Genomic DNA, 26,408 nt, shown 5'->3' with positions numbered 1-26,408 from the left:
TTAGGAAAGTAGATGCAAAATGTTCAACAAAATACCAGCAAATAAAATTCAGCACTCTACAGAAGGGGTTCTACACTAATGCTAATGCACCATATCAATAAAATAAGAGGCAAAACTGACATGATTATCAAAAGAGGACACAGAAAAAGCATTTGGTAACATTCCATTCCTTTCCATGAGGCTAGAGCAGCATTTAGGGTATGAGGAACAGAAAGGAACTTCCCCAGCCTGATAAAAGGCATGTCCTATAAAACCACAGCTAACATGGTACTTCATGGTGAAAGACCCAGCGCTTTCCTCTTGAGATCAGCAACAGGACAAAGATGCCTGCTCCCACCACATCTATTCAACATTATCTTGGAAGTTCTATCCAGGACAATTAGGCAAGAAAAAGAAAGGCATCCAGTTTTGGAAAGAGAGAAGTAAAACTATTTCTAGTCACAGATGACATGATTTTATATATAGGAAAAAATTTCAAGGAATCCACTAAAAAACTATTGTAACTGATAAACAAGTTCAGCAAGATTGCAAGATATACTTGTATATAGAAGCCAACTGTATTTCTACACACTTTTGACAAGCGATCAGAAAATGAGATTAAGAAAAAATTTCACGTACGATAATATCAAAAAAGGATAAAGCACAACAATGCAAATGTACTTACTGCCGCAGACTTGTAAACTGGTTAAAAGGATAAAGCACAACAATGCAAATGTACTTACTGCCACAGATTTGTAAAATGGGTAAAATGGTAAATTTCGTTTTATATATATTTTATCACAATAAAGAAAAAAAATACTCAGGAATAAATTGAACAAAAGAAATGCAAAACTTATACTCTGAAAACTACAAAGTCTTATTGAAAGAAAAGATCTAAGTAAATGAAAGACATCCCATTTTCATGGATTGGAAGACAACATTGTCATGTTGACAGTACTTCCCCAAGCTGATCTACCGATTGAACACAATAGTCACCAGAATCCCAGCTGAATTCCTTATACAAACCGACACACAGATTCTAAAATTCATACGGAAGTTCTAGTGACCTAGAACTGCTAAAGTCATCTTGAAAAAGAGTAAAGCCGGGGGATCCCTGGGTGGCACAGCAGTTTAGCGCCTGCTTTTGGCCCAGGGCGCGATCCTAGAGACCCGGGATCGAATCCCACATTGGGCTCCTGGTTCATGGAGCCTGCTTCTCCCTCTGCCTGTGTCTCTGCCTCTCTGTCTCTCTCTGTGTGTGTGACTATCATAAATAAATAAAAATTTAAAGAATAAAGTCAGGGGATTCATATTACCCGATTTCAGAACTTACTAGAGTAACAATACTCAAAATGGTGTGGTACTGGCATAAGACAAGACACAGACATTTAGATCAATAGAAAAGGATGGGAGTCTGAAAGATAAAGCCTTTTATCTGTGGTCAATTGATTTTTCTCTTGGGTGCTGAAAGAATTTAATGGGCTAAGGACTACCTTATGAAATGGTGCTGGAACTATATGGATAAAAATGAATTTGGACCACTCCCTTACACCTTAAGCAGAAGTCAACTCAAACTGTATCAGAGACCAAAATATTACAAAGCTCTTAGAAGAAAACATAGGGATAAGCCTTCATGACCTAAGATTTGGCAATACTTTTTAAGACATAACACCAAAAGCATAAGCAACAAAAAGAAAAAAGATATATTGAACTTCACCAAAACTAAAGCTTTGTGCTTCAAGGGACATTCTAGAGAAAACAAAAAGAAATCCCCCAGAGGGGAGGAAATATTTGCATATCATATACCTGATAAGGAATTACGGCTAGAATACATCAAGAATTCTCACAACTCAAAAACAGAAAGACACATATTCTAATTTTTAGAAAAGGATGAAGGATCTGAATAGATCTTTCTTCCAAAAAAGATATACAAATGGTCAATAAAACAGGAAAAGATGCTCGATGTCATTAGTCATAGGGCATTGCTAATCAACACCACAACGAAGTTCCATTTAACACACGCTAAGCTGGCTATAACGATAACACAGATAATAACAAGTGTTGGTGGAGGTACAGGGAAATTGTAGTGTTCGTACATTGTGAGAATGAAACACGGCACCCTCACTTTAGAAAACAATCTGTAAGTTTCTTAAAACACTAAATATAGAGTTACCATCTGACTCAGCGTTTCTTTCCCAGGTATTTACCCAGGAGAAATGAAATGTGTGCACAAAAACGTGTACCTGAATGGATGTTCACAGCAGCATTATTCATAACAGCCAATAGGTGGAAGCAACCCAAGTGCCTATTAAGTGATGGAGGGATAAAAAACACGTGGTATATCCGTACAAAGGAATATTATTCAGCTGTAAAAAGAAAAGAAGTACACACACAACATGGTGGGTGAATCTTGAAAGCATGAGCTCAGTGAAAGAAGCCAGGTATTGTAGGACGTCGTGTACGTAAAGTGTCTGGAATAGGCAGATCCTTAGGGGCAGAAGGCAGATGAGTGATTGGCTAGGGCTAAACAGGATGGAATGGGATTGGGACATGGTGTTTAAAGGGGGCTGGGTTTCTTTTTGGGGGGTAATGAGAAACGGTTCCAGAACTGCGGTGGTTGCACAACAGTGCAATTGGGAATGTAATGAGACCACTGAATTGGACGCTTTAAATGGCTGGATTGTATGGTACACAAATTACATCCTAATAGAGCTGTTACCAAAGAGCCTACAGGAAAAAACGCTCAGGATCTAGGGTAGGACAAAGAACTGTTGGACTTGACGGCAAAAATACAATCCATCTACAGGGTACACTGGACTCACTGAAATTAAGATATTTGCTCTGGAAAGAGCCCAGTGAGAAGGATGAGGACGATGCCAGAGTGGGTGACAACATGCACAGATGACATGTCTGACTTAGGACTAGTATCTAGTTTATGGACGGGCTTCTCAAAACTCAAAAGTTTGAAACAACCCACAGTGGGCAAATGGGCAAACAATTCCAACACTTCAGTGAGTAAGAGCTACAAGGGGCCGAGGCTCTTGTGGAGAGATGTTCGGTGCCGGCAGCCTTCAGGAGGACGCCAGCTCAAATCGACGACATATTGCTACACACCTATGGAACAGGTACGACGAAGAACAGCGTCAACACCTGATGTCAGTCAGGACGTGGTGATGCAGGGTCACTCCCACACTGCAGGAGGGAACAGCTTTGCTGTTTCTTAGACAAGTCTGCACATGAGTGCCATACAGCTCAGCAGGTATGTTCCCAGTCCTCATCCCAGAGAAACGACGTCACGTTCACACGAAAACCTCTATGTAGCTGTTCATTCATGCCAGCTTGATCTGTGTATTCATTTTCTGGGGCTGCTGTCATAAATTACCATGAATCCAGTGGCTTAAAATGACACAAATCTGTTCTTTGGCAATTCTGGACACCACCATGGGCCAGTGTGATTCCTTGGGGAGGCTCCTGGGGAGGATCATTTCCTGGCCTTCTCTCTTCTGGAAGCTGTGTTCCCTAGCTGGTGGCCTTTCCTCACATGTACACCGTGTCTTCTCCCCCTGCTTCCAGTGCTATGTCACTGTCCTCTCCCGTCGTCACACCCCCTCTGCCTCCCTCTTGCAAGGACATATATGGTGACATCGGGCCCACTGGGATAATCCAGGATCACCCTCAATCTCAATATCTTAATTTAAGCACATATGTGCAGAATCTCGTCTTCCATAGAAGGTGACAGTCACCGGTTCTAGGAATTGGGACCTCAATGCTTTGGGGGCTGTTATTCAGCCTACCAGAATTTGTAGTAGCTCCAAACTGGGAACGACCCAGATGTCCTTCAGCGGGCGAGCAGTTGAACCAACTGGTGTCCACACCATGGAATACCACTCACCAATACAGATGGACGAGCCATGGATACACAGATTGGATGAATCTTGAGAGTTATGCTGTGTCAAAAGAGCCAATTCCAAATGCTCAGATGCTGTGCAATCCATTTATATGCCATTCTTTTTTTAAATTTATTTATTCATGAGAGATACAGAGAGAGAGAGGCAGAGAGAGAAGCAAGCTTCCTGCAAGGAGCCTAATGCAGGACTAGATCCCAGAACCCAGTCACACCCTGAGCTGAAGGCAGACACTCAACCACTGAGCCACCCAGGTGCCCCTATACAGCATTCTTGAAATGACAAAATTATGGAACTAGAGAGCAGTGAGTGGTTTCAAGGGATTGAGGGGATTTGGGAGTGGGAGGGAAGTAGGTGTGGCTATGAAGAGGCCGCACCAGGGACCCCTGAGATGGGGTGTCCTGCTTCTCAGCTGTCTCAATGCCACTGTCCTGATTGTGATTTTGTACTCTTGATTTCAGATGACGTGACCACCAGGGCAACCATGTAAATAAAGGGCGCATGAGATCAATCTGTGTTCTCTCTTATGGTTGCATCCGAATGTCTAAAAATACTAACGTTAATGTTTAAAAATGGGCTAAAGATCCAAATAGACATTTCACCAAAGATGATACATAACTGGCCAACGAGCACATGAAACAATTGTGAGCAGCATTAGCCACTTGGGAAGTACGAATCAAAACCAAAGAGAGACAGTCCTTCACCCCTAGCCGAACGGCTAAAGACAACAAACAAAAGGAAATATTAATAAAGTCCTGGATAAATAGAGACCCTCACAGATTGTTGATGGGAATGTAAAATGGTACATCCATTTCGGAAAACATCCTGGCAATTCCTCAGGAGGGGAAACAGAGAGTCGCCATTTGAGCCAGTCTGCTGCTGGCTATCTCTCCAAGAGGAAGGAAAGTGTGCACAGCTCGTAACCACATTTCTTATAATCGCCAGAAGGCAGAAACAACACAAAACAATGTGGAAAATGATCCCTTAACCAGGTGAATGGATGAGCAAAATGTGGTTGTCCACACCATGAATACTTTCTAGCAATGAAATACTTTTAGGTGCTATAATTTGGATGCACCTCAAGCACATGCTTAAAGCAGTCAGAAAGACAAAGATCACATTTTGCACGATTGGCCAGAGCAGGCACATCCACGGCCACCAGCAGTAAGCAGAGGAAGGATGTCTGGGGCCGGGGTTGGGGCAGAGACGGACCTGCATGGACGTGGAGGGTCTCATGGAGGGTGGGAGTGGGGTGGGGGATGTTCCAAACCTGGATCGTGGTGATGATGGCATAAGTCCGTAAATTTCCTGGAATTACCCTGCAAATGGGTGAATTTTATGGCATGTAAATTATACCTCAATGAAGTGGTGTTTTAAAAAACAAGTAAAAAAAAAAAAAATGAAGCGTACGGAACTAATTTTCAAATGAGTGCCAGAACCTCACTGAAAAGGGAGAGAACGGAAAGAGTAGGAGAGAGGAGAAAACTCACTAAGCCAAGCACTCTGAGACCACAGTACTGGATTAAACAGCCTCAGTCTCGGGTGGGAGGAGGGAGAGAATCACAAACACACCAGGAGGTGTGATTTGACAATAGCAAGGACAAAGCAACTAATAAAACATCTTCGGTGCATTGTGAGCAGTGAGTCTGCATGCGAATAGGGCCGGGAGGCAGGCATCTCACTGTGGATGAAGGAGGCTTGCAGATAAAGGACGCACAGTGTGGACACAGGAGAACAAGGGACACGAGTGTGGGCTCCAGCTGTCCCAGGGCCGCATCTGTTTCTGTACGTGCATGTCTGTACACACACGTGTTTGCATGTGCACTCTTAGCTCTGTGCACAGAAGGGCCGAGCAGAAAAGACGTCTAGTAGCAACAAGCACACCCAGTGCCCAGACTTTGGTTTCTAGTAATTTCATCCCCCGTTAAAAAGAACCAGAGCTCCTTGGAAAATTGGTGGACTCTGGGGCTGGAGCAGTGTGTGTATGAAATAAGCCTGAATCTTGTTATACCAGAACATAAAGAAATGCTAAAAAACAAACAAACAGAAAAATGTGAGCATGTCATAAGGACACAGAAGCCAGCTCGAAAGGGCTTCCACCGGCCAAATCCGGGACAATGTGATTATCGAAATAATCAAAGACAGTAAAAAATTATAACAAAAAAAAGTCCATGGCCCCATGTATGTAGATAGTAAGTCAACAGAAACAAATAAATGGGAGAGAAATAAACTCCCCACGGTGCAATGTTGAGATGTCTCCTCTTGGAATGCCACTCTTGCTGGACAGATTATAATGCTTTTGTGGAAGGGGTGCTAGCGCTGGACAGGCATTATTTTGCAACCACCATGATAAAGACTGGTTCCAGAAAGCCTCCAAATCAGAGAGACATTTTTTAATAAGGAACAGGATATGTTCAGGGCTTTAGATGGTTTGCCCCAGTTGCTTATCGGTTGCAAAGCAAAGCAGAACGACTGTTGGGCGGGTGATTAAAGTCACTCCACCCAGGAGGGGCGGAGAGCATCATGCGCCCGGGGCTGGCTCACCCCACGAAGGACCCCCCTGCCCGCCCCCCTCACTGACGGGACATTCCAGCTGGAGAGGCACAACCTGAATCTAATACGAGGAAGCATGTGCCCCCCACCCCCAGCTCCCCGAGAAGCGGCAGGACTGTAACCCCCAGAAACATCAAGGTCGTTAAAGGCAGAGACGGGAAACGTTCCAGATTACAGGAGGCTAAAGAGATGGCAATACGGACCCCCAGTCTGGATGCTGCACTGGGGGTGGGGGTGGGGGGCACGCTGTGAAAGGCATGGCCACGTCACTTGGCAACATGGGGACCCTCAGAGTAGACAAGGTGAAGCGACCGGAGCCGCGTTTAGCGGCAGAGGTTGAGAAGTGTGCCGTCGCTTTAAATGGGGGGTCCCTTTATTTTTAGGAAACACACAGCGGAATGTCTAGGGGCAAAGGTCTGCCGGGTGTGCGGCTTACGCTGCAGTGGCTCAGCAAACACTGCTACGTGATTGCACATACGCAAAGGGGTACACACGGTGAAAGGACCGGGGGCAAAATGTTAACGATCAGCGAATGGCAGATTCATAAAGAGCACGTGGATGTTTCCAAGCTCATTCTTGTTCTTGTTATTTTTCTGCAGTTCAAAATTTATTTCCAAATACACAGTTAAAAACAACCCCTCACACAGCTCTGAGCTATGCCTTCAGCCGAGTGGTCTTCAGCGGTGAGTCCCGTCCCCCCCCAACCCCACGCCCACCCCTGGGGACACACCCCTGCTTATTGTAACACAGGGACATGGGGCTGCAGTCCCCAAGAAGAGGCCAGGACACTGCTAGACGTCCTACAGTGCCCACGGCGGCCCCTCCACAGCCCGATCTGGCCCCAAATGTCAGGGCTGGAGAAACCCTGCTTCCCGCGGATGGCGAGAGAGAACACTGCCCCACCACGGACAGCCGGTGGGGGTGCCAGGAAGGGGAGCCCCATCTGTGGGAGGGTGAGCCCAGGCAGCGCCCACTGATGTTAGACACACACCTGTCCCTGTGTTAAGGGCTGAACTGAGTCCCTGAAACCCAGATGCTGGGGCTCTCCGCCCCAGCACCTCAGAATGTGACGTTTGGAGAAGGGACCCCCGAGGAGGGGGAGTTCCAGTGAGGCTGTCAGCGTGGCTCCTACTCCCATAGGGCTGGTGTCTCTATAAAAGGAAGAAATCTGGACAGAGAGAGAGAGAGAGAGAGAGAGATGCTGGGGATGCACAAGCCCAGAGGGAAGACCCTGTGAGGGCAGGCGAGAAGGTGGCCCTCTGTAAGCCCAGGACCGGCCAGCCCTGTCCACACCTTGACCCAGTCTTTCTGCCTCCAGGACAGCGACAGAAGCTTCTGTGGCTTAGGCCACAAGGCCTGTAGTATTGTGTTCCGGTGGCCTCTAGCAAATGAATGCATCCTGGAGATTAGCACACAGAGATGCAAGTACTTGTAGGGGGGGTTCCAGGGACGTGTTTGGAAGACTGGCCCAAACCCGAAGCAAAGTAGATTCCTGGCAGTGGAAAAGTGGCAAGTGCACACCGTGGGGAATGAAGGACAGATCCAAAATCTGAGGATGAACTGTTCCAGCAGCTGCGGAGGGGGGCTGCCGTGGGGAACTGAACGGGAGAGGCAAGAGTGCAAGTGTGCCATGAGCCCCCGAGCTCGCACATCATGATGAGCCCCTGCTCCAGAAGGAGACTGGGAAAACCAGAATAATCCCTAGACTATTCCCACCAGCCACAGGTGGGAGGGGGCCAAGCAAACGACTCCTTCACAGAGGACCAGGGCCTGTGCAAAGCCCACGCGCCATGCCCAGCTGTGGAGTGAGAGGTGTGAAGACTAGAAAACAACACAACTTTAAGAAACTGTGAAAAAAAGACCAGCCCCAAGATTGGTGGCATGGGGAGCCGGATGGAGAGCAGGCTGTTTGGCGGAGGAGGCGGCCAGGCTCCACTCAGGCCCAAGCTGAGCACTCACACGTTCTGATCAATTCTGATGCGGCCCTGCTAGGATCCCCATTTCCCAGGTACAGGAACTGAGGCTCAGAGAAGGCAGGAACTGGCCCAGGGTCACACAGGAGAGCACGGCAGAGCTTCCTGGGGCCCCAGGAAGTCTGGCTTACGCGCTGCTCTTGGAACCATTCCACGTTTCTGCCACTCGACTTTTATTTATTTGCATTTTTTAATTTTTTAATTTAGATTCACTTAATTAACATGTGACATATTACTGGCTTCAGAGGTAGAGGTCAGTGGTTAGCCAGTCTTATATAACACCCAGCGCCCAGGACGTCATGCGCCACTTGACTTTTAAAGGCAAAATTGTCAAGGAAGAAGGATTGACTGTTCCTGTTTCAGAATTTGGTGTTAGATTTTAAAACAGTAATAATAACCAGGAAAGGTAGGGCAGATCTGGGTTGATGCAGAATGTGTACGTGCACATGTGGGTGTGGGTGTCTGTGTGTGTGTACGATCCATCGCAACGCAGGTTTTATCTGTGTATACAAATGAAAGTCTGTGTTTTGCAGATAGAGAATATATCTTAACTTAGGCCTGTGGAACATTTACAAAAGCAATGCTTTTATGTTTGCACTTGGATTCAGAGAAAATCTTTACTGGAAAAAAGCAACTATTTCACAGGCCGTATCTTCTCTCTATAAGCCTGTTAAATTAAAAACAACAGAGATAAAAAAACATCTTCTGAGAAAACATCTCTTTAGATTAAAGAGAAAGTCAAAACATAAAATAAACACGATCAAGAAAGCAAAGACAAGGCACATATTTCATGGCAAGATCTACACCGCAGCTAACGCTGCGATCAGAGGAAAACATCTAACTTCTAAAATGCCATGTAGAAAAAAGACTTTAAATCAGCCAAGTGTTACTCTTAATTATGTTTTTTAAAAAGCGAATTAATCCAGGAGAGGGAATTAATAGACATAAAAGCCCAAGCCAGGGAAACAGAGAACGTAGATAGCCAAAAGGTAATTTTCGGGTAAGAAAGTAAACATATAATGAAATAAAATAAAATGGATAGATCCCTCATGAGACTGGGGTCCGGGGCGGGGGTGGGGGGTGGCGGTGGGAGAGGAGGGCGGGAAGCAAAACCATTAAAGCTCCAGCAAGAAACAAAGAGCTGACCAAGACGGAAGAACATAAAATCACTAGAAGTAACTTTGTTGCTACCAAGTAGCAACATAATTGCAACCCTCGAGGATTAAATAGCAATGAATACATTACCCCGAAGAGGCAGCACATTGATTTAGAACAAATTAGCATAAAACAGACTAAAAAAGAGATTAAAGATCTCCTTTAACACATGCACCAGCCCAGATGGTTTTACAACTTTGCCGCGCTGTTGAGCCTCCGAGAAGGTGATCCCAGCGCTCTTTTCAGGCTGTCCCGGGACTCGGCGGCCTCCGTCCGCACACACGGGCGGGGGCCGCGTTCCTCGTCCTCAGGGCCTGAGCTGTGGTCACGTCCACGATCGCTCGGCCGCCTGGGCCCCGAGGGGACAGTCTGGCGCGTCAGTGGCTGTCTGGGGCACACACCACACTTCCTCGAAGCAGAGCCCCACGCAGGGACGCCAGCGGTTTGCCCATCTTTTGCTCTTTAACGACTGCAAACACGAGTGCCCTGATCGTGGGTCATTTTGCAAATGTGCAACTTGAGTGCATTACATTGCTCGGAGGGCTGAAGGGCACGTGCATCTTCAATTTTCATGCAAATCCCCTTAAGCATCTCTGCGTGCCAGGCGCTTGCACCAGCGTACCCTTCCCACACCTGTGGCTGGGCCGAGGGTTTCCGAGCACAGTGGCCCACGGGTGACTCTCCGCAGAGGAGCCAAGCTCCCAGGGCATTGATTTACATTTCTGTGATCATAACTGACGTTATCAGCATCTGTGCCTCTGTAGGAATCTCAGTATCTCCTTTTTCTAGAGTTGTTTTCATGTCTTTTATCCTCTCGTCTTCGGGACTTAGAGTGTTTCCCAATATCCTGATGCAGTTAGCCCCATGTGTATGATATGAGCGGCTGCTGTTTTCCCCAGATTATCATTTTAAAAGTTTTTTTTTTTTTTTGCTATGCTAAATATTTTATGTTTCTTTTCATTGAGGCCTAATGGACATGTAACAAACTGCCCGTGTTTACAGGGTACAATTCCGGTAACTTCTGACACATGAAACCGTCAGCACAATCAGGATCGTGAGCGTACCTACCCCCCTGGGTCCCCTTGAGCCCTTCTGCACTCCTCCCAATCTGATCCCTGTTCCCTTGCATCCCAAGACAGCTGCCTCGTCCTGCTGTCATTCTAGAACAGTCTGCAATTCTTAGAGTTTCATATAAATAGAATAAAGCACTATGTACTCTTCCCCCACCCCCTTCTCTCTTTCTTTGTTTCTTCTCTCTCTCTCTCTCTCTCTCTTTTTTTTTCCTTTTTTGGTCTGGCTTCTCTCACTCATCATAATTATTCTGCTATTTGTCCAGGCTGTTGTGTGCGCTCATGGTTCATGCTTTGCTATTTCTGAGCATCACTGTGTGGGTATACCGTGATTCAGATAACATTTTGTCAGATGTTGATGGGCATTTTCCATGTTTCCAGTTTTTGCAAAATAGCTATGAACATATTCCACGGATGAGTGTCAGTATGTGTGTCTGGACACGTATTCAGGAATTAGAATGGCTGCATAATATGGCAGGTGCACATACAACGTTTTAAGACACTCCCAGTCTGATTTCCAGAGTGGCACCATTTGCAGCTCCACCAGCAGAGCACGAGGGCCCCAGCACCGCATCCTGGGTGGTAACTGCATGGGTGTTAGCCTCTTCCCCTGTAGGGCCACAGCACTTGGTAAAATGAATATAATAATTGTATAGTAATATCTCATTTGAGGTTTTAACAGGCATTTCTCTAATAACTAGCAATATTGAATATATTCTGTGCTTTTCCATTTCTTTTCTTTGATGATTGTCTGTTCCATCATTGCCTGTTTTTGTCTTCTTATTGCTTAGCCGTAAGCATCCCTCTTATATTCGGGACACAAATCCTTTATCAGATGGATGGTTTGAAAATATTTTCTCCTTGTCTGTGCTTTGTCTTTTCATCCTCTTAATATTGTCTTTCAAAGAGATTTAATTTTGAAAAGTTCAAATGGCTGGTTTTTATGGTCGTTCATGTTGCCAGTGTCATGTTCAAGAAGCCTAGACCTCAAAGTCACAGAGATTTTTCTCTTGCATTTTCTTCTGTAACTTTTATTTTTAAGATTTTATTTATTTGAGAGAGAGAGAGAGCGCGCACCAGCAGGGTGAGGGAGAGGGAGAAGCGGGCTCCTCGCTGAGCAGAGAGCAGACACGGGGCTCGATCCCAGGACCCTGAGATCATGACCTAAGCCGAAAGCAGCTTCTTCACTGAGCCACCCCAGGTGCCCCTTTTCTGTAACTTTTAGACTTCACCTTTATTTTCGTGATAAATTTTGAACTGATTTTTATATATGATGCAAGACATAGCTCCAGGTTCATTTTCTGGCAGGTGGATGGTCCTGTTGTCCCAATACTGCCTTTGCACCTTGGTCAAAAGTCACCTGTCCATGTGTGTGTAGGTTTATCTACACTCTATGCTGTTTATCATTTATTTACTTATCTCTATGCTGGGGCTAGTCCTCCAACTTTGTTCATTTTTAAATGTTGTTTTGGAACTTCAGGGTTATTTCCATGCAAATTTCAGAACCAGCTCATTAATTTCCACAAAATGCCTGGTGGGATTCTGACTGTTATTAATTGAATTTAAAGATGAATGTTGAGGCTGGTGATTGTGAGCACAGCGCACCTCTCTGCTGACCTAGAGATTCTGTGGCGCCTCTCAGCAACGTTTTATGGCTTTCAGCGTGCAGTGCTTGCATCCTTTGCCAGATTGTCCTCAGAGTATTTCATGTTTTTAATGTTACAGTAAGTGGTATTTTTCTAAAAAAAAGACTTCATTTATTTATTTGAGAGAGAGAGAGAGATTGAGAGAGCAAGAGCAGGCGGAGGCAGAGGGAGAAGCAGATCCCTGCTGAGCAGGGAGCCTGCCTTGGGGCTCGATCCCAGAACCCAGACTCTTCACCAACTGAGCCTCTTAGGCGCCCCAGGAACTGGTATTTTTAAAATTTTGACTTCAGATTATTTGCTGCTAGAATGAGGAGGTAGAGTTGATATTTGCAGGTGGCCCTGGCTCTGTCCACACCTCGGTTCTGGTGATTGTCTTGCACACGCACCAGGTGTTCCGCACAGAAAACCACGCCACCTGCAAACAAAGAGAGCTTTACCTCTTCCTTTCCTATCTGGATGTCTGGAGTGTCTTTTCCTTGACTGTTCCACCAGCTGGAATCTCCAGTTCCGTGCGGACTAGAAGTAACAGGAGCAGGGACCCTTGCCGTGTTCCTGATCCCAGGGGGAAAGCAGCCCATCTTTCTTCACTAAGCTCACGAGCCGAACTCTACATGTTGATTGCCTCTATGACACAGAGGAAGCTCCTTAGTCTTTTCTATCTGCTGTTGTAATGAATGGCTGACCTGAACCCTGGTGCAGGTACCACAAGGGGGCCTGGGACCCTGTTCTCATCCTGAACAAGGAGCTTTTCCCTTGGCTCAGGTGAGACAGACCTGGAAGTCACAGAAGATTTGCTCCGACTCCTTGCAGTCAGTGCTGGGCTTCATCCTCAGGGTCCCCAGAACATTCCCCAGAGTAACCCAGGGGCTCACTGCAGACACGCTCCTGGGCCTTCCTGCAAGCCCCTGACTCAGAATCTCAAGGGGCCATCTCTGAAATCCTCCTGATTTGAGGGACCCTCCCGGGGAAGTTCTGACCTGGAGCATCACCACCTTGTCCTCTGCCAGCAGGAGCTCATGGCTCCCCTTGACAGGAACATTGTCACAAAGATGAGGACTTCTGTTTCCAGTAATAAGTGGCCCTGATGCCATCACAGGCCTCTCTCTACAAACTCCCAAACAAACTTGCTGAAATGACCAAATGTCTTCTGTGGGCTCCATGAGGGCGGCCCCAAGGCCCAAAAGTGGAGCTACTGCCACAACGCAGACCCACGTGGGCAGTCCCGGGCATCCACTCACGGTGTGGACTGGACAAAGAAGCCGGGCCTGGAACCAGCACGAGGCAAGAAGTGGGGACCAAGACTCTACCTACAAACTGGGCTGCCAGGAAGTCAAACAGATGGTAGGAGGGTAGATGCAAATCACAGAAACTACGCAAGATGGAAACCAACTGCCAACCTAGGCATGGCAGATGCAGAGAAGAAAGAAAATCGGTTCGTATTGGCCTGTGTCCTTGGAGTAAAAGCAAAACGTGTCCTCTTGCTACATGTGGATGGGCTTGTTCTCAGGGCTTGTATTTATACCACATGGTTATCTAGAAAACCCCACACCACAAACGTTCTGGACAGCTTCACGGGGTCACCCTGTCCAAGGAACAACTTCTGCAGAACAACGTCCCCTCAGGGGACATGGGAGCCCCACAGATGAAGACCTCCACCAACCATAGGGAAACAAGCCATCATGGGAAAGAGCTGGGGAAGCCACAGCGAACAGAGGTAGGCTCTCCACAAACTGCGGGTGATGGTGTCACAGCACGGGTGATGGTGTTGTGATATGGAGGATGGCGTCATGACATGGATGATGGTGTCATGGCACAGATGATGGCATCATGGTACGGGTGATGATATCATGACAGGGATGATGATGTCATAGCACAGGTGACAACATTGTGACGTGATGATGACATAAGCACGTTCAAGTGATCCAGAAATTCAGAGCTGTACGCTATGCAGAGGGTACATGCTGTGAAGATCAAGTGAATCGAGCCCTCACATGAGGATGTACAGAAATGAAAAAATGTGAAATCCTTGAAATTAAAATGTCAGCAGGTAGACTAACCTGGCTGGGGATCAGATGCCGGAGCAGTGAGGTAACAGGAAACAAACCGCAAGGAAGGCCATGTGGAAAGACCAAGCAGGAAAGTCCCAGAGCCAGCCATGGAGGTCAGAACGAAATGGCCAAAGGGACATTCCCAGGGCAGATCAGAGCCCTGAGGGCAGGTGGTACATTGTGACACATTTGTACTAATTTCCAAACTGGATAAAAGACATGAACCCTTAGGTTCAGGAATCACAACCAATGGCGGGACAGACAGAGCTAACGCCTCCCTGCTTCACTGTGGTGATGCGACCCAGCACTAGAGTCAAGGAGATGCACCTGAGATCCCCAGGGGACAGGTCACTCACTCGGGGTGGCCAGAGAGCCGGACAGAATGTGTATGCTGGCCCCTGCAGCACACCTGCCAGTGTTCACAGGGAATATGTATCTCAATCCGACTGTTCCCCAACCAGACCACCACCCAACAGCAAAGGCAAAATATAAAGATTTCAGACAAATAAAAACTGAGTTGATTGTCGATAGATCATCACTGGAGGAACCACTAACCACTCAAGGCCCTTCAGGAAGAAGGACGTTAAACTCAAGCTCTGAAGTGGAAACCTAGCAAACCTGTTGGTAAATGTAAGCACATCTCAACCACATACAAGTGACTAACTCAGAGGATTGTTTAAAAAGACAAAACCTAAACAGAGGCCAACAGCAGCTAACATGGGGAAGGGGCGCAGGGTGGGATCCGGGGCACTGGGTGGGAGACAGGGTGTGGGGTGGGATCCGGGGTGCTGGGTGGGATCTGGGGTGCCAGCCCCAAGACAGCAGCTGGTGGAGCCCTGCAGGACCCTCACTATGTGCACAGCTGCCAACTGAGGGGAGGGAGGAGGGTGAGGCCTGGCAGGTGTGGCCAGGGGCACAATGCCCCCTGCAGACTGCACCCCACAAATTAGACTCACGAGCGCCAGGCTCTTCTGTGAACATACCGCACGCAGCCCCGGGCTCCGCGACAGTGCATCCCCAGCACAGCTCCCAGGACTTGCTCACCTCTGACGAGTGTGTGGTGGGAGTGAAGGCCTCTCTGTACCCGGCGCCCCCAGCATCTCACACTGCCCTACCCTGGAGGGTCGCACCCAGGCTGCCCAGGGTCCGCAGGCCCCTCTTGCTGGCTTTGGCTCCTCTGACCCCCCGCCCCACAGGGACCATGTCCCACCAGCTCGTCCTGCCGGCCTCCCATCCTCACCATCCTGGCTGAGGCTCAGAGAACACAAAGCTGACTGCAGCTCCTCCTGCTCTGTGGACTTCCAGGGCCCAGGCTGGCTGACACCTGCAGGCTCCTGGCACGTCGGCACCGGCACGCCAGGCGCCCACGTGGCCTCTCTCTCCACGAGGAGGGCAGGCTTGCACCCACCTCACACGAGGAGAACACGTGGCATCCCTAGGCTGGAGACCACGTGGAGCCGCACAGAGGCATGGTTGTCCCCCATCTCCATCCTGCTGCTTACCCCCCCAGCCAGCTCTACTCAGCACTGGCACCTCCTCCTCCAAGAAGCCTTCGGGACCACCCAGGCTGAGCCTGGCACCAATACCCCAGACGTCCACATGCTCCACTCCCTTGCTGGTGCCCATCTTCCTCCCTGGATGCCAAGGATCCCCTGCCACCCCCACCCCATGGGCCTCCACCCGGCCCTGCATGCAGGGGGGTCCTGAGAGCAGACTCCAGTGACCAGGACAATGTGAGCAGCTGGGGGCCTGGAACCTGCATAGGGATGGGAGCCTGCTGGGCAGGGCTCCCTCTGTCCACACTGCCTGCCACCACAAAGGGTCCTCCTGCGGGCCCTTTCCATGAAAACAGGAAACCCGCCTGGGAATCACAGGGGCACAGACGAGGCTCTGCAGGCCGTGAATGTGGGTGGGCAGCCCTTTCCCGGACCCTGGGTGTCACAGAACAGAAGCCCAGAGACACGGTGAGCTTGGGACATGGAGAGAAACCACGGAGCTGGGGAGACAGCTACAGGCCAGTGCTGGGATGGAGATGGCACCTGCCTCACATGCCCCCTGGCGCACCCAGATGCCACCCGCGGGCGAGGCTCAGGTGCAAGGCCTGGGTCCTGCCCGGGGGCGGAACTCAGCACAGCTGCTGGCGTCCTGCCGCATGGGGGCCGAGCGGCAGGCCCTCCTGGCGCTGCTCCCTCCCCCACCAGGGCTCTTGAGAGTCCCCGCTGCCACCCACGGGCTGGGGGCCACTCGGGGCCCCCGGGGGCCAGGCCAACGGCTCAGGCACGAGAAATGCCGCGGCTCCAGGCTGGGCTGACTTATCGCGTCGGCGGGAAAGCAAAACTCCTCCGTGCAAAAGCATTCCACAAAGGGCGCCTGACTTTCCTGCTCTCGTGCCTCGTTAACATTCCGCAGGCATCCCCGGGTACTTAATAACAGCAAACAGTCTGAATGGAGCGCTCCGCATTCAGCAAACAGCCAGAGATGCTTCTACCCACGGCCGACCTGCCCATTAGCATTTACAGAGAGCCCCCATCTGCATGGCGACAATGGTCCTGCCCCTGAATCCGGAGTTGGGGGGGGTGGGCATTTGTTGGCACAATTGTCCCTTGTGCCCACTCCGGGGGGCGGGCGGGGAGCGCGTCCTGGGGACTCACCAGCGAAGTGGCCAGATCTGAGCCAGAGCGGAATCCCAACAGCGTGTGATGGGGCCAGGATGGCCCCATGCCCAGTGGGGTGGGCGCCCCGGCCCGGTCCGCAGACGGCTCCGAGGAGCAGGGAGCGGCTGCAGCCCCTGCCTGGAATGCTTTCTGCCAGGGGGGCTGCGATCAATGTGGGGGGCACATCGGGGGTCAGCCGCCTGAGAATGGAGCACTTGGCAGGGTGGGCACCCATAGGCACAAAGGGTCAGGAACAATATGAGCCTGTCCCTCTGCTACAGTCGAGATGGTGACACTACCCTTCCAACTGCCGAAGAGCTGGCATGTTCTGGTGGGTGCCGGGCAGAGGATGACAGAAGAGCAAAGGTACATGGTGCCGAGGAATGGGCCAAGTGTGGGTGCACAGTGTTGGCTCTGATGCCCCATCCCCGCGCCACCAGGAATGGGGGGGGTCACATGTATGGGCCACCTCCTTGCTGCCAGCCACATGGCATGACCTAGGCAGGCCGGGCACCCGGCAGCACAGAGTGTGGGACAGAGCAGGACAGAGGGTCCCTCCAGGGTGGGGTCCCACCTCCTCAGAAGTACCTGCCTTTGAGCTGGGGGTGTGGGGAGGGCAGGACGTTGCCGGGCAGACGCTAGGTCAGGGGAGCCGAGCGCCCGTCCCTGTCCCCGCAGCACCACCCCGGGCGAGGGTGTCTCACCAGAGCTGTCACAGTTGTCCACAGAGAAGTGGTCTGGCCTCCGCTCCTCCGAGACGGGTTCGCACGTGATGTGGGGGACCGTGAGCATCTTCTCTCCGGGGCTCACCCCGTTGTCCTTGTCTTGTTTGAACTTCTTTCTCTTTACCTAAGATGATGAATAATAAGCTGGCGGTTCCCAGGCGTCCGCCGGCCCCAGAACCCCCTGGCGGTCCCCGCTGGGCACCTGCCAGGGAACCAGACCTCGGGGGCCAAGTGCCGGCACGGTCGCAGGCAGACAGGGAGGGCCGTGGCGTGGTGATGCTGCCGGGGGCCCCGTGGGGGGCTCAGCACAGGCGCTGCCCGGGAGCTCAGGCTGAGGGGCGGGCGGACAGGTAAACGTCCAAGAGTGCACCAGGGCACGTGCTGACAAGGGCCGCAGAGCGACGGCATGTGGGGGGGGGGGCAGCAGGGGCTGGTGAAGACCCCTCTGAGGAGGTGACTGGGAGGAGGTGGAGGGGTCTGGGAGGGAACAGAGAGTGCAGGGGCTTTGGGGGCAGCTGGCACCCGGGAGAGCTGGGCGCCCCCAAGCGGGAGTGGGCACCACCCTCATTCAGCATGCCACCCGAAGCCTGTCCGAATCCCCTGCACACCAACCTCAAGACCCTCTTCCCCGAGCTGGGATGCCACCTCTGACCTGACAGACACCCACTGTGCCCAGCCTGACACCAGGGCCCTCTCCAGAGCCTTCTCTCCCACCACTGGCCAGAGCCCAGCTCATCCTGCTCCTGGGGCTGCTCCTAGGGGCCTCGAGCCATGGGGACACTGGGGCTGCAAGGCCTGGCACAGATGCACCCCCGCCCCAGGGCCTGTAGTGGTGATGCCCCAATGTGGGCTCAGATGAAACCCTAGGTCAAACCCTGCCCAGGAGCCGTGGCCCCCGAAGCCTCCCCACCCACTAATCACTAATGGGGATCCCATCCACCTGCAGGTGCAGATGGGGGCCGTTACCATGACAGACTTCTTGGGCTTGGGGCTGGGAGAGAGCAGGGCATGGCTCCGGGCGGGCTTCCGGACGTAGATCTTCCAGGTGGAAGAGTCGGGGTTCTCGGCCGCGTAGCACCTCCACGCCGTCTGAACCAGCACAAGAGAGAGGCAGTCAGCTACCCGCTGGGCCTCCCGTGGGAGCTGCAGCTCCCCCATCCTGCCCACACCCCATCCTGCATGCCAGCCCCCCATCTCCTATGGCTGATCCTGCACCAGGCAGCCTCACGCGCTGGCTGGTACTCACAGCTCAGACATCACAGAGGCCCTCACCTGTGAGCACCGATGCACCTGCCAGCATCTCCCCAACCTGTCCCTCCCACAGATGCACAGACTCCCATGGCTGCCTCTCCTTGGGGCTTGCACGGCGAGTGCAGGGATGGCCACAGAAACCAAGGGCGCCCCGGGCTGTGGGCACCAGGCAGGAGGGCCTGGGAAACAAGGCCCCTCCCAGAGGCCCAAATGTGGGCTCCCAGCACCGGACACCGTCCGTAGCCGTGGGGAGCCTCTTGATGTCATGCGGGTGCAGAAGGCCTTGGGCCTATGCTCTAGAGAGATGCCCCTGTGGCCACCACGCAGGGAGGAAGTGATGCCACAGCAGGGGATCCGAGGGGAGGACACGCCATGTCTGAGTGGGCAGTGGGGGACCGGTGGGGTGCCAGGAGCCTCAGATGAGGACGCATCCTAGTGGTGTGGCTGGCCACGGGGCTGGCAGGGCTCCCGGGGAGCCGTGACATCACCCACGATGGGGACCTGGGCAGGCCTGGCCACCTTCATGCCGTCCATGGGACAGGCCACAGGCCTGGCCCCTCCGAGGCTGACTCACCACGTCCACTTCCCACCTTCCCCAGCAGTGGGCATGTGTCCTGCCCACAAACGTATGGCCTGGCCACTACACGTCCCACACCCTGGGGCCCTGGTCCTCCTAGTGGCGGGCACGTCTGCACCCCCATGAACATTCCACTCAGACCTGGTCTTTTGCAGGGGTGCTTGCCCCTAAGGCCCAAGGCTCAGCGAGGAACCCGCCACGCTCCCCTCCCACAACAGTCTGCCCACAGCGGCCTGGGCTGGTTTTACGGCCTGATTTATGGTCTCCCCGAAAGGAGAAGGCTGTGGGGCTGTAAAACCAGGCCTGAGGGGGCCCAGCCCCTCGGCTTTATGGCCCCTATTTCCTTCCCGTCCAGGTACACCGTCCAGGCCCCAGACAGTGGGTTCCGGAAGGGCTTCAGAGGGATGAGGGGAGCCCCTGGTTGAGCTGAGGCTCCCAGGTGGAGCAGCGCTTGACGGTGGCCACCCCTCATGGGGCCCTGCCTGGGGCAGAGGGCGCAGGAGACCAGGCCACAGGGGTGACCCAGGGGAGCATCCAGTGCTGGATACAGCTGCCCTGCTGGGCAGAGGGTCCCATATCCGCGGGTGGATGATGCTGAGCCCCAGGACCCTCTGGGACCCAGTTTGCAAATGGTTATCCGCCTGAGTCTTTGTGTGCATTAAAAGGCTCAGCGAGCCTCTGGTGTGTCCAGGAGCTTGGGTCAGAGAGCAGAGCGGAACATCCAGGAACTCAGGACCCCCCCCTTCCCCATTGCTCTTAGGCTTTGCTGCCACCAGCCCCCCAGGCTTGTCACAGCCTCCCTAGGGTCCCCATCAGGCACCAAGGGGCCCGTGAATCCAGACGGCAGCCATGCTATCGGCTCACCAGTCCTCACCTGCTGCCACCGGGGAGTCCTGAGCCCCGTGCAGTGCCAGGGACACTCAGAAGTGCCCATGCTGCATAAGCAGAGCCCTAGCCACCCTGGGACATGGCCACACAGGGACCCTTCCCCTTTGCCTCCCAGACCTGCTCCAGTGCAGAGCAGAGGGGTGGCCACAGGAGGAGAACGAGGAACAAGACGCCAAGGCTGGCCACTGTGGTTGAGAGGTGAGGGGCCCACAGAAAGACCACCCCACCCCGGGACTGGCCAGGGCACATCCTGGCCCCCTGGCCTGCTCAGATGTGACTTCCCACAGAACCCTCGAGGAAGGGATATGGGCGCCCCGCGCTCCAGTGCCCACCCTGTCAGACCACCTGCATGTCCCAGGAGAAGGCACGACGGGTGTGTACGTCTGTGTTGCCAAATCAGCTCATCTATGTTCCAGAAGGATCCGCACTGAGCTTCACGGCCAAGAGCAGTTCCCAGTTCTGGATCCCCAGAACGGACACTAGCTTGTGTTCACCCGCAGACGCGAGACTGGCCATCACAATGGCAGGTGCCGTCACCTGAATGAGCGAGGCTGCCGCCGGGATCTGCCTATTGAAGTGCTTCTGTCTCTGCTTCTGCTGGACCTTTAGGGCGAAGCCAGAGCCGAGAATCCCCTGGGGAGGAGCAGAGGCCAGGGTTCACGTCCACGCAGGCAGCCACTGCCTGGCCGGCCTGTGGGACACGGGAACTAGGGAGACAGTGCGGGTGTCGGGGAGACAGGGTGGGCAGAAGGTAGCCCTGTGGGAGGGTGTGCAGCTGCATCCCTGGATGGACAATGGGATGGACAGGACCCACTCGTCAGGGAGGGAGCTCCCCATCCACCTAGGGGATCAATCATACATGCACACACACATACTGTACAGCACGTGGGCAAACACTGTAGACACACAACCCAAATGCACATACTATACACACAGCACACACGAGAGGTGCACACGTACTGCATGAGTTTATATGTAGGTGACACATATACACACAGAACACGGACATGTGTCCACATGCAACACACAATACGTGGTGTGTGTATGTGACTCGTGCACATAGTAACACATCATACATATGCCCACGTGTGTCCATGAGGACACATGTAACACACACACACCTATGTGCACACACTGGGAATGGGGAGGTATAACCCTCACGGTGATTTCTGGGGAGGACCTGGCCTGGCCTGGCCAGGCCTCACCAGGCACACAGCCTCTGCCTCTGCCTTCATGCGGCAGCTGCTACTGGTGTCTCCCCGTGGCCCCTGGGGCTGAATATGCCGGCCTGCACCCCGCTGTCTGCTACCAAAGACCCCCCCACCAACACCCCAGGCTGCTGCCCACACCTGCTGCAAAGGGCCCCTGGGGGTGGTGGAAGGTGAGCTGGGCCTGAGTGGGCCTCCCTGGGGGCACCCAGCACGGAGCACCTACCGCTGGGAGCGCAAAGAAGGAGATGGCAAACACAGAGAAGCAGGAAGCGATGGTCTTCCCAACCCACGTCTGGGGCACCTTGTCCCCGTAGCCGATGGTGGTGACCGTGACCTGTAAGAGGGGCAGGGGTCAGTGGTCAGGCCCAGAAGCTCGGGACGGGCGACCGTCCAGCCCAAGCCTGCTGCTCAGCTAACATGGAGCTCCCACCACTGTCGCCAAGACAGCCGAGGCTCGGCCAACATCAGTGTGAGCACTGTGGATGGTCTGGTCTCCCTGCGCCACCGCCTGCCCCATCCCAGAGGAGTCCTGTCACCCAGGCCACCGACGTTGCTGTGTGGCGGCCCCCAGGAGGCCGGAAGCTCCCACCGAGGCTGGTCCTCCACCAAGGGGACAGGGATGACGCGCGACTTCCTGACACCACCCTGGGCACCAGATGTCTCAGCCACCCTTCTTCTGAGAGAACCAGACGCAGCTCAAGCCTTCTTCTTGGTGGGGGAGCAGAGCGTCGGAGCTTGTGGCAGGACCACGGGCTGCCCCTGCCCTGCCCCGCCCTGGGCTGCCCTCCTGCTGGCATCTGAGGTTTGCTCCCTGGGGCCTCCAGCTTGAGTCTGAATATGACATCCTGCAGGATCCGAGACCCCGGCCTGGCTGTGCCAGTCACTCAGCCCCAAGTCCCCAGCCCACACCTGCCGGCACGCTGGGCCCTGGGGCTGCCTGTGGGCTTTGCAGGAGGCGGCTCTGAGCTTAGCCAGGGACCCAGGACACTCTAACTCACACACATCTTGTGGCACACACTCATACCCGCACACCAGGGCAGTAGGCACGGTGGCCCAGAGTCCCCGTGTCACTTCCTGCCTTTGGAGGTCACCTGGCTGCCACCTGCCCACCCCGCGGTCAAGCCTGTCCTGTTCTGAGCAGCCTGGCTTCTCTCCGCTGGAGCCTCTGGTGCAGCGCCAGTGAGAACCTCAAATTCAGGAAGGTCTGCATGGAGCCTTCACTTGACCCCCTGCCCCGAGGAGCTGGTGTGGGGCACGGGGGACATAGCATCAGGGCCCGGAAGGCCGACAGACTCCAGCAGAAGGCAAGGCCCAGAGAGGAAGCGTTGAGATCTGCGGCAGTGACTGCCAGGCTGTCCCGGGGCCCCACCAGGTGCATCCCACCAGCCACAGAACGCGGAGGGAGAGACCCAGTGGCCACAGCCAGGGAGGGAAACACATGAGCGCTTGGAGCCGCCGGAAAGGGTACAGGCCTGTGGACACAGCAGTGGAGGCAGGTGCATCACATGCGGGAGGCCGAGTCACACCAACGAGCTTGTCAGCACACAGACCACTGCAGGCTAGTGCTCGGCCTCTAGGACCGGGGCTGGCCACTGCTGAGCCCTGCCTGGTGCGTGGGCACGGCGGCCTGACCACGTGTCTGCCAGTGGTCCTGGCACTTCTTTTTTTTTTTTTTTTTTTAAGATTTTATTTATTTATTCATGAGAGACAGAGAGAGAGAGAGAGAGAGAGAGAGAGGCAGAGACACAGGCAGAGGGAGAAGCAGGCTCCATGCAGGGAGCCCGACGTGGGACTCGATCCCGGGACTCCAGGATCACGCCCTGGGCCGAAGGCAGTGCTAAACCGCTGAGCCACCCAGAGATCCCCACTCCTGGCACTTCTACAACTTCACTGTCCCTCAAAACACACATCCACAAAAATGCTGAGCTGCCCATGGCCCAGTCCTTTACACGGACCCCATGAGCGCATGGAGGTGGGTGTGCACCCACAAATGTGCCTCCCACATGTGGGACACAGCACACATGCAACAGCCTGATGGGCTCGGGCAGCAGCATGTGGCACGCATGTGCATGCATCTCTTACACCACAAGGTGCACAAGGAGGGGCCAGTGCCCATGGTGAGCCCAACACACTCCAGGCTCACTCAGCCCATTTCCACTCATGCCACACACACTCGTGCCGTGCACACCTAGACCACGGCGCAGGTGCCCTCAGGGTGGATGGAGCCAGACCACCCTGGGGCCATGGGCAAGGCTGAGAGCCAGCTGCAGATAAGGGGGCCCCAGGGAAGCCTGGAGCCCTGTGGTCTGCAGGGTGTCCTCTCTGGACAGACTGTGCCCCATGTGTGAGGCCTGGGCCCCAGCCGCCCCTGCAGAGGGCCGGGGCACACAGAGCAAAGGCAGGTCTGGGGCTGTAAAGGGGGTGAGGGCATCTGAGAACTGAGCCCTCTTTTAGGAAATAAAATTTTTTGTTATTTTATTTATATCAACATAGAAGGGGTCTGTTACCATTTTAATGAATACTGAAACAATTTTTAAATTCCCCGGTCTTACTCTTCTATGCATTAAGCATTGATAGGTATGACCCACATGAACAGAAGCTCTCCAGGGTCTGCGGCAATTGTTAAGAGTGCCGAGTGGACCCAAGACCCATAAGTTTGAGAGCTGCCGGGCAGGGAGAGGCAGGGGCGGCCAGCAGGCATGCCTACCTCAGGTGCCAGGTTTAAGGGGGTCCCAGAAAACTCAGACATCAAGACAAATAATACATAATACAACCTTTTAAATTATCAAAATTAATACCAAAAGAATCCCCGTGATGATGGGGCAGCGAATGTCGGAGGCACGGTGGGGTGGGCCACAGGCCAGGGCCCCCAACACCATCTCCCTGAGCAGGTTGACCAGCATCCTGGTTCCCCTGGCCCCATGACGGCTGGGGTGCCTGTGCTCCCCACAGCAGGCCAGCAGAAGTCAGGGTGCCCGGCCAGGCGTCCCCCACCCTGCGGAGGGCACACGCCTCTCAGACCCTGTCACAGAGCTGCTTTGTCAAGTTAACGACGTCGTTTGGCCCCGGAGGAAATGGCCCATCCCCTCAGAGCTGGTGCTTTTCCTGAGTTTACAGACACAGGCAGCTCGGATGGCCCGTCTCCAGGACTGGGCTTGCCGTGCACACCCCGACCAGGGTGATCTGGGGCACAGAGCTGCACATCAGCAGGCCCACAGATGTGGGGAGACACAGCGTGGCCACCGCGGCCCTCCGCTGGGCGCCAGCCACCAGGCAGCAGGGGACGGGGACGGGGCTGCGGAGGCAGGCAGGAGGGGGACCGAGCTGTCCTCGTCCTCTGGATGCCGGCACCGGGTGTGTGCTCGCCTCTGCGTCTTCGCTCACATTTTGAGGCATGGTGGAACCTTCCAGATCCCTGACCCCCACACTTTCTGCCCTGAGAAACTGGCACTGGTGTTTTGTTCTGCTTTTTAAAGCAGCGTCTGGGAGGCCAGCCTCCGGCGAGATGGGCAGGCCAGACCAGAAACCTTGGCTGCACAGAAACCCCCAGGCCGGACCCATCTGGAGGTGTCGTGGCTGTCTGTCCACATGTGAGTGTGACGGCAGTGCCAGTGTAGACGCTTCAGGGCTCGTACCACCAGACGTGCACCGACTTGGCAAACTTGTGACCTTAGCCTGAGTCAAGGACCCTCTTACAGGGGGCGAGACTGAGGCCGGCAGGCGCGGGCGCTGTGCACGAGGTCATGGTGGGGAACCGGGGCGCCGGCAAGGCCACAGAGGAAAACCCAGGCCAGAGGCAGCCACACCGTCACGTGCCACCACCTGCCCGGAGGAGGCCGGGAGGACGCAGCCTGGGCGAGGGGAAGCGTGGATGGGGGTGGTGGGTGGGTGGCAGGACCATCTCAGGTCCCCAGGCACTTGTCCCGAGGGTGCGCCGACCCTGACCGCCGTGGAGATGCCCTGGGACGCGGCCAGGCTGGTGGGAAACGGCTGATATGCTGGCACATGGGGGCCAGAGAACAAGCCAGCCAGGCCGGCAAACACCCCGAAGAAACCAGCTTCGCTTCCGTGGGCAGAACGAAGTAGCTGGACACGACAGACCCACGCCGCCCGGAGCCCCTCAGTCGGTGGGTCTGCTATCTCCAACGTCACCGCCTCAGGAGGCCCTCCCTGACTGCTAGGGCAGGGGAGGTCCTCCAGGGACCCCGCAAATCACCTCGTGCAGACCACAGCTGTAGCTCTGGGAGCACAGGGCCAGGGCTGCCCACCACCCTGCCGCTCCCTGCCAGCGCTGAGCAGGACCGCAGTGACGTCCCAATGTCACATCTGCACGTGGGGAAACAGGCTTTCTTGCCGAGAGCCTCATGGTCCAAGCAGAGTCTTCACAGCCACAGAAACTTCTGCTGCCTTCCTGGGATTGCAGAGTCCTCGGTGAGCCCCACATTGACCCTGGGAAGTACTCTGTGGCCTCCCCCTTTTACAGACGGGGAAACTGAGGAATGAACCAATCATGTGCTTACTGGCCCCCAGGGCCAGTTCAGAGGTGCAGCTGACCTGGCATCCCTGCAAGTGGACCCCGTGGTCTGCCCTCCTTGTCTCTACCACCTGCCTGATAAAGGGCCTTCAGCCGTCCACGAGCCCCTGCCCTGTGGCCAGCCTGGCCCAGGCCCTGGGGAGGGGGATCAGAAACAAGAGGTCCGTGGGATTCAAGGAGGAGCCAAAAAACATGTGCCGAAGGGGCCACTCTGTGAAGAAGGTACTGGACGTGGGGAG

The 26,408-nt window shown here is 53.7% G+C and overlaps 1 protein-coding gene across 3 annotated transcripts in view; it reads right to left on the bottom strand.

Moving 5' to 3' along the window:
• KCNQ1 (potassium voltage-gated channel subfamily Q member 1) overlaps positions 1–26,408 on the bottom strand; it is a 324,161-nt gene that overhangs the window by 207,451 nt on the left and 90,302 nt on the right. For all 3 annotated transcript variants that reach the window (XM_049096377.1, XM_025451838.3, XM_049096378.1), the window contains 4 exons: positions 21,859–21,969; positions 20,962–21,057; positions 18,675–18,797; positions 17,688–17,832 (listed from right to left, as the gene is read on the bottom strand). In XM_049096377.1, coding sequence (XP_048952334.1) covers positions 17,688–17,832; positions 18,675–18,797; positions 20,962–21,057; positions 21,859–21,969 — 475 coding nt within the window. The remainder of the gene's footprint in view (positions 1–17,687; positions 17,833–18,674; positions 18,798–20,961; positions 21,058–21,858; positions 21,970–26,408) is intronic.

The sequence above is a fragment of the Canis lupus genome, chromosome 18 (genome assembly GCF_003254725.2).
Source record: "Canis lupus dingo isolate Sandy chromosome 18, ASM325472v2, whole genome shotgun sequence".
Lineage (NCBI taxonomy): Eukaryota > Metazoa > Chordata > Mammalia > Carnivora > Canidae > Canis > Canis lupus.
The sequence above is the reverse complement of the archived record's forward strand: the minus strand, read 5'-3'. Positions and strand labels throughout refer to the sequence as shown.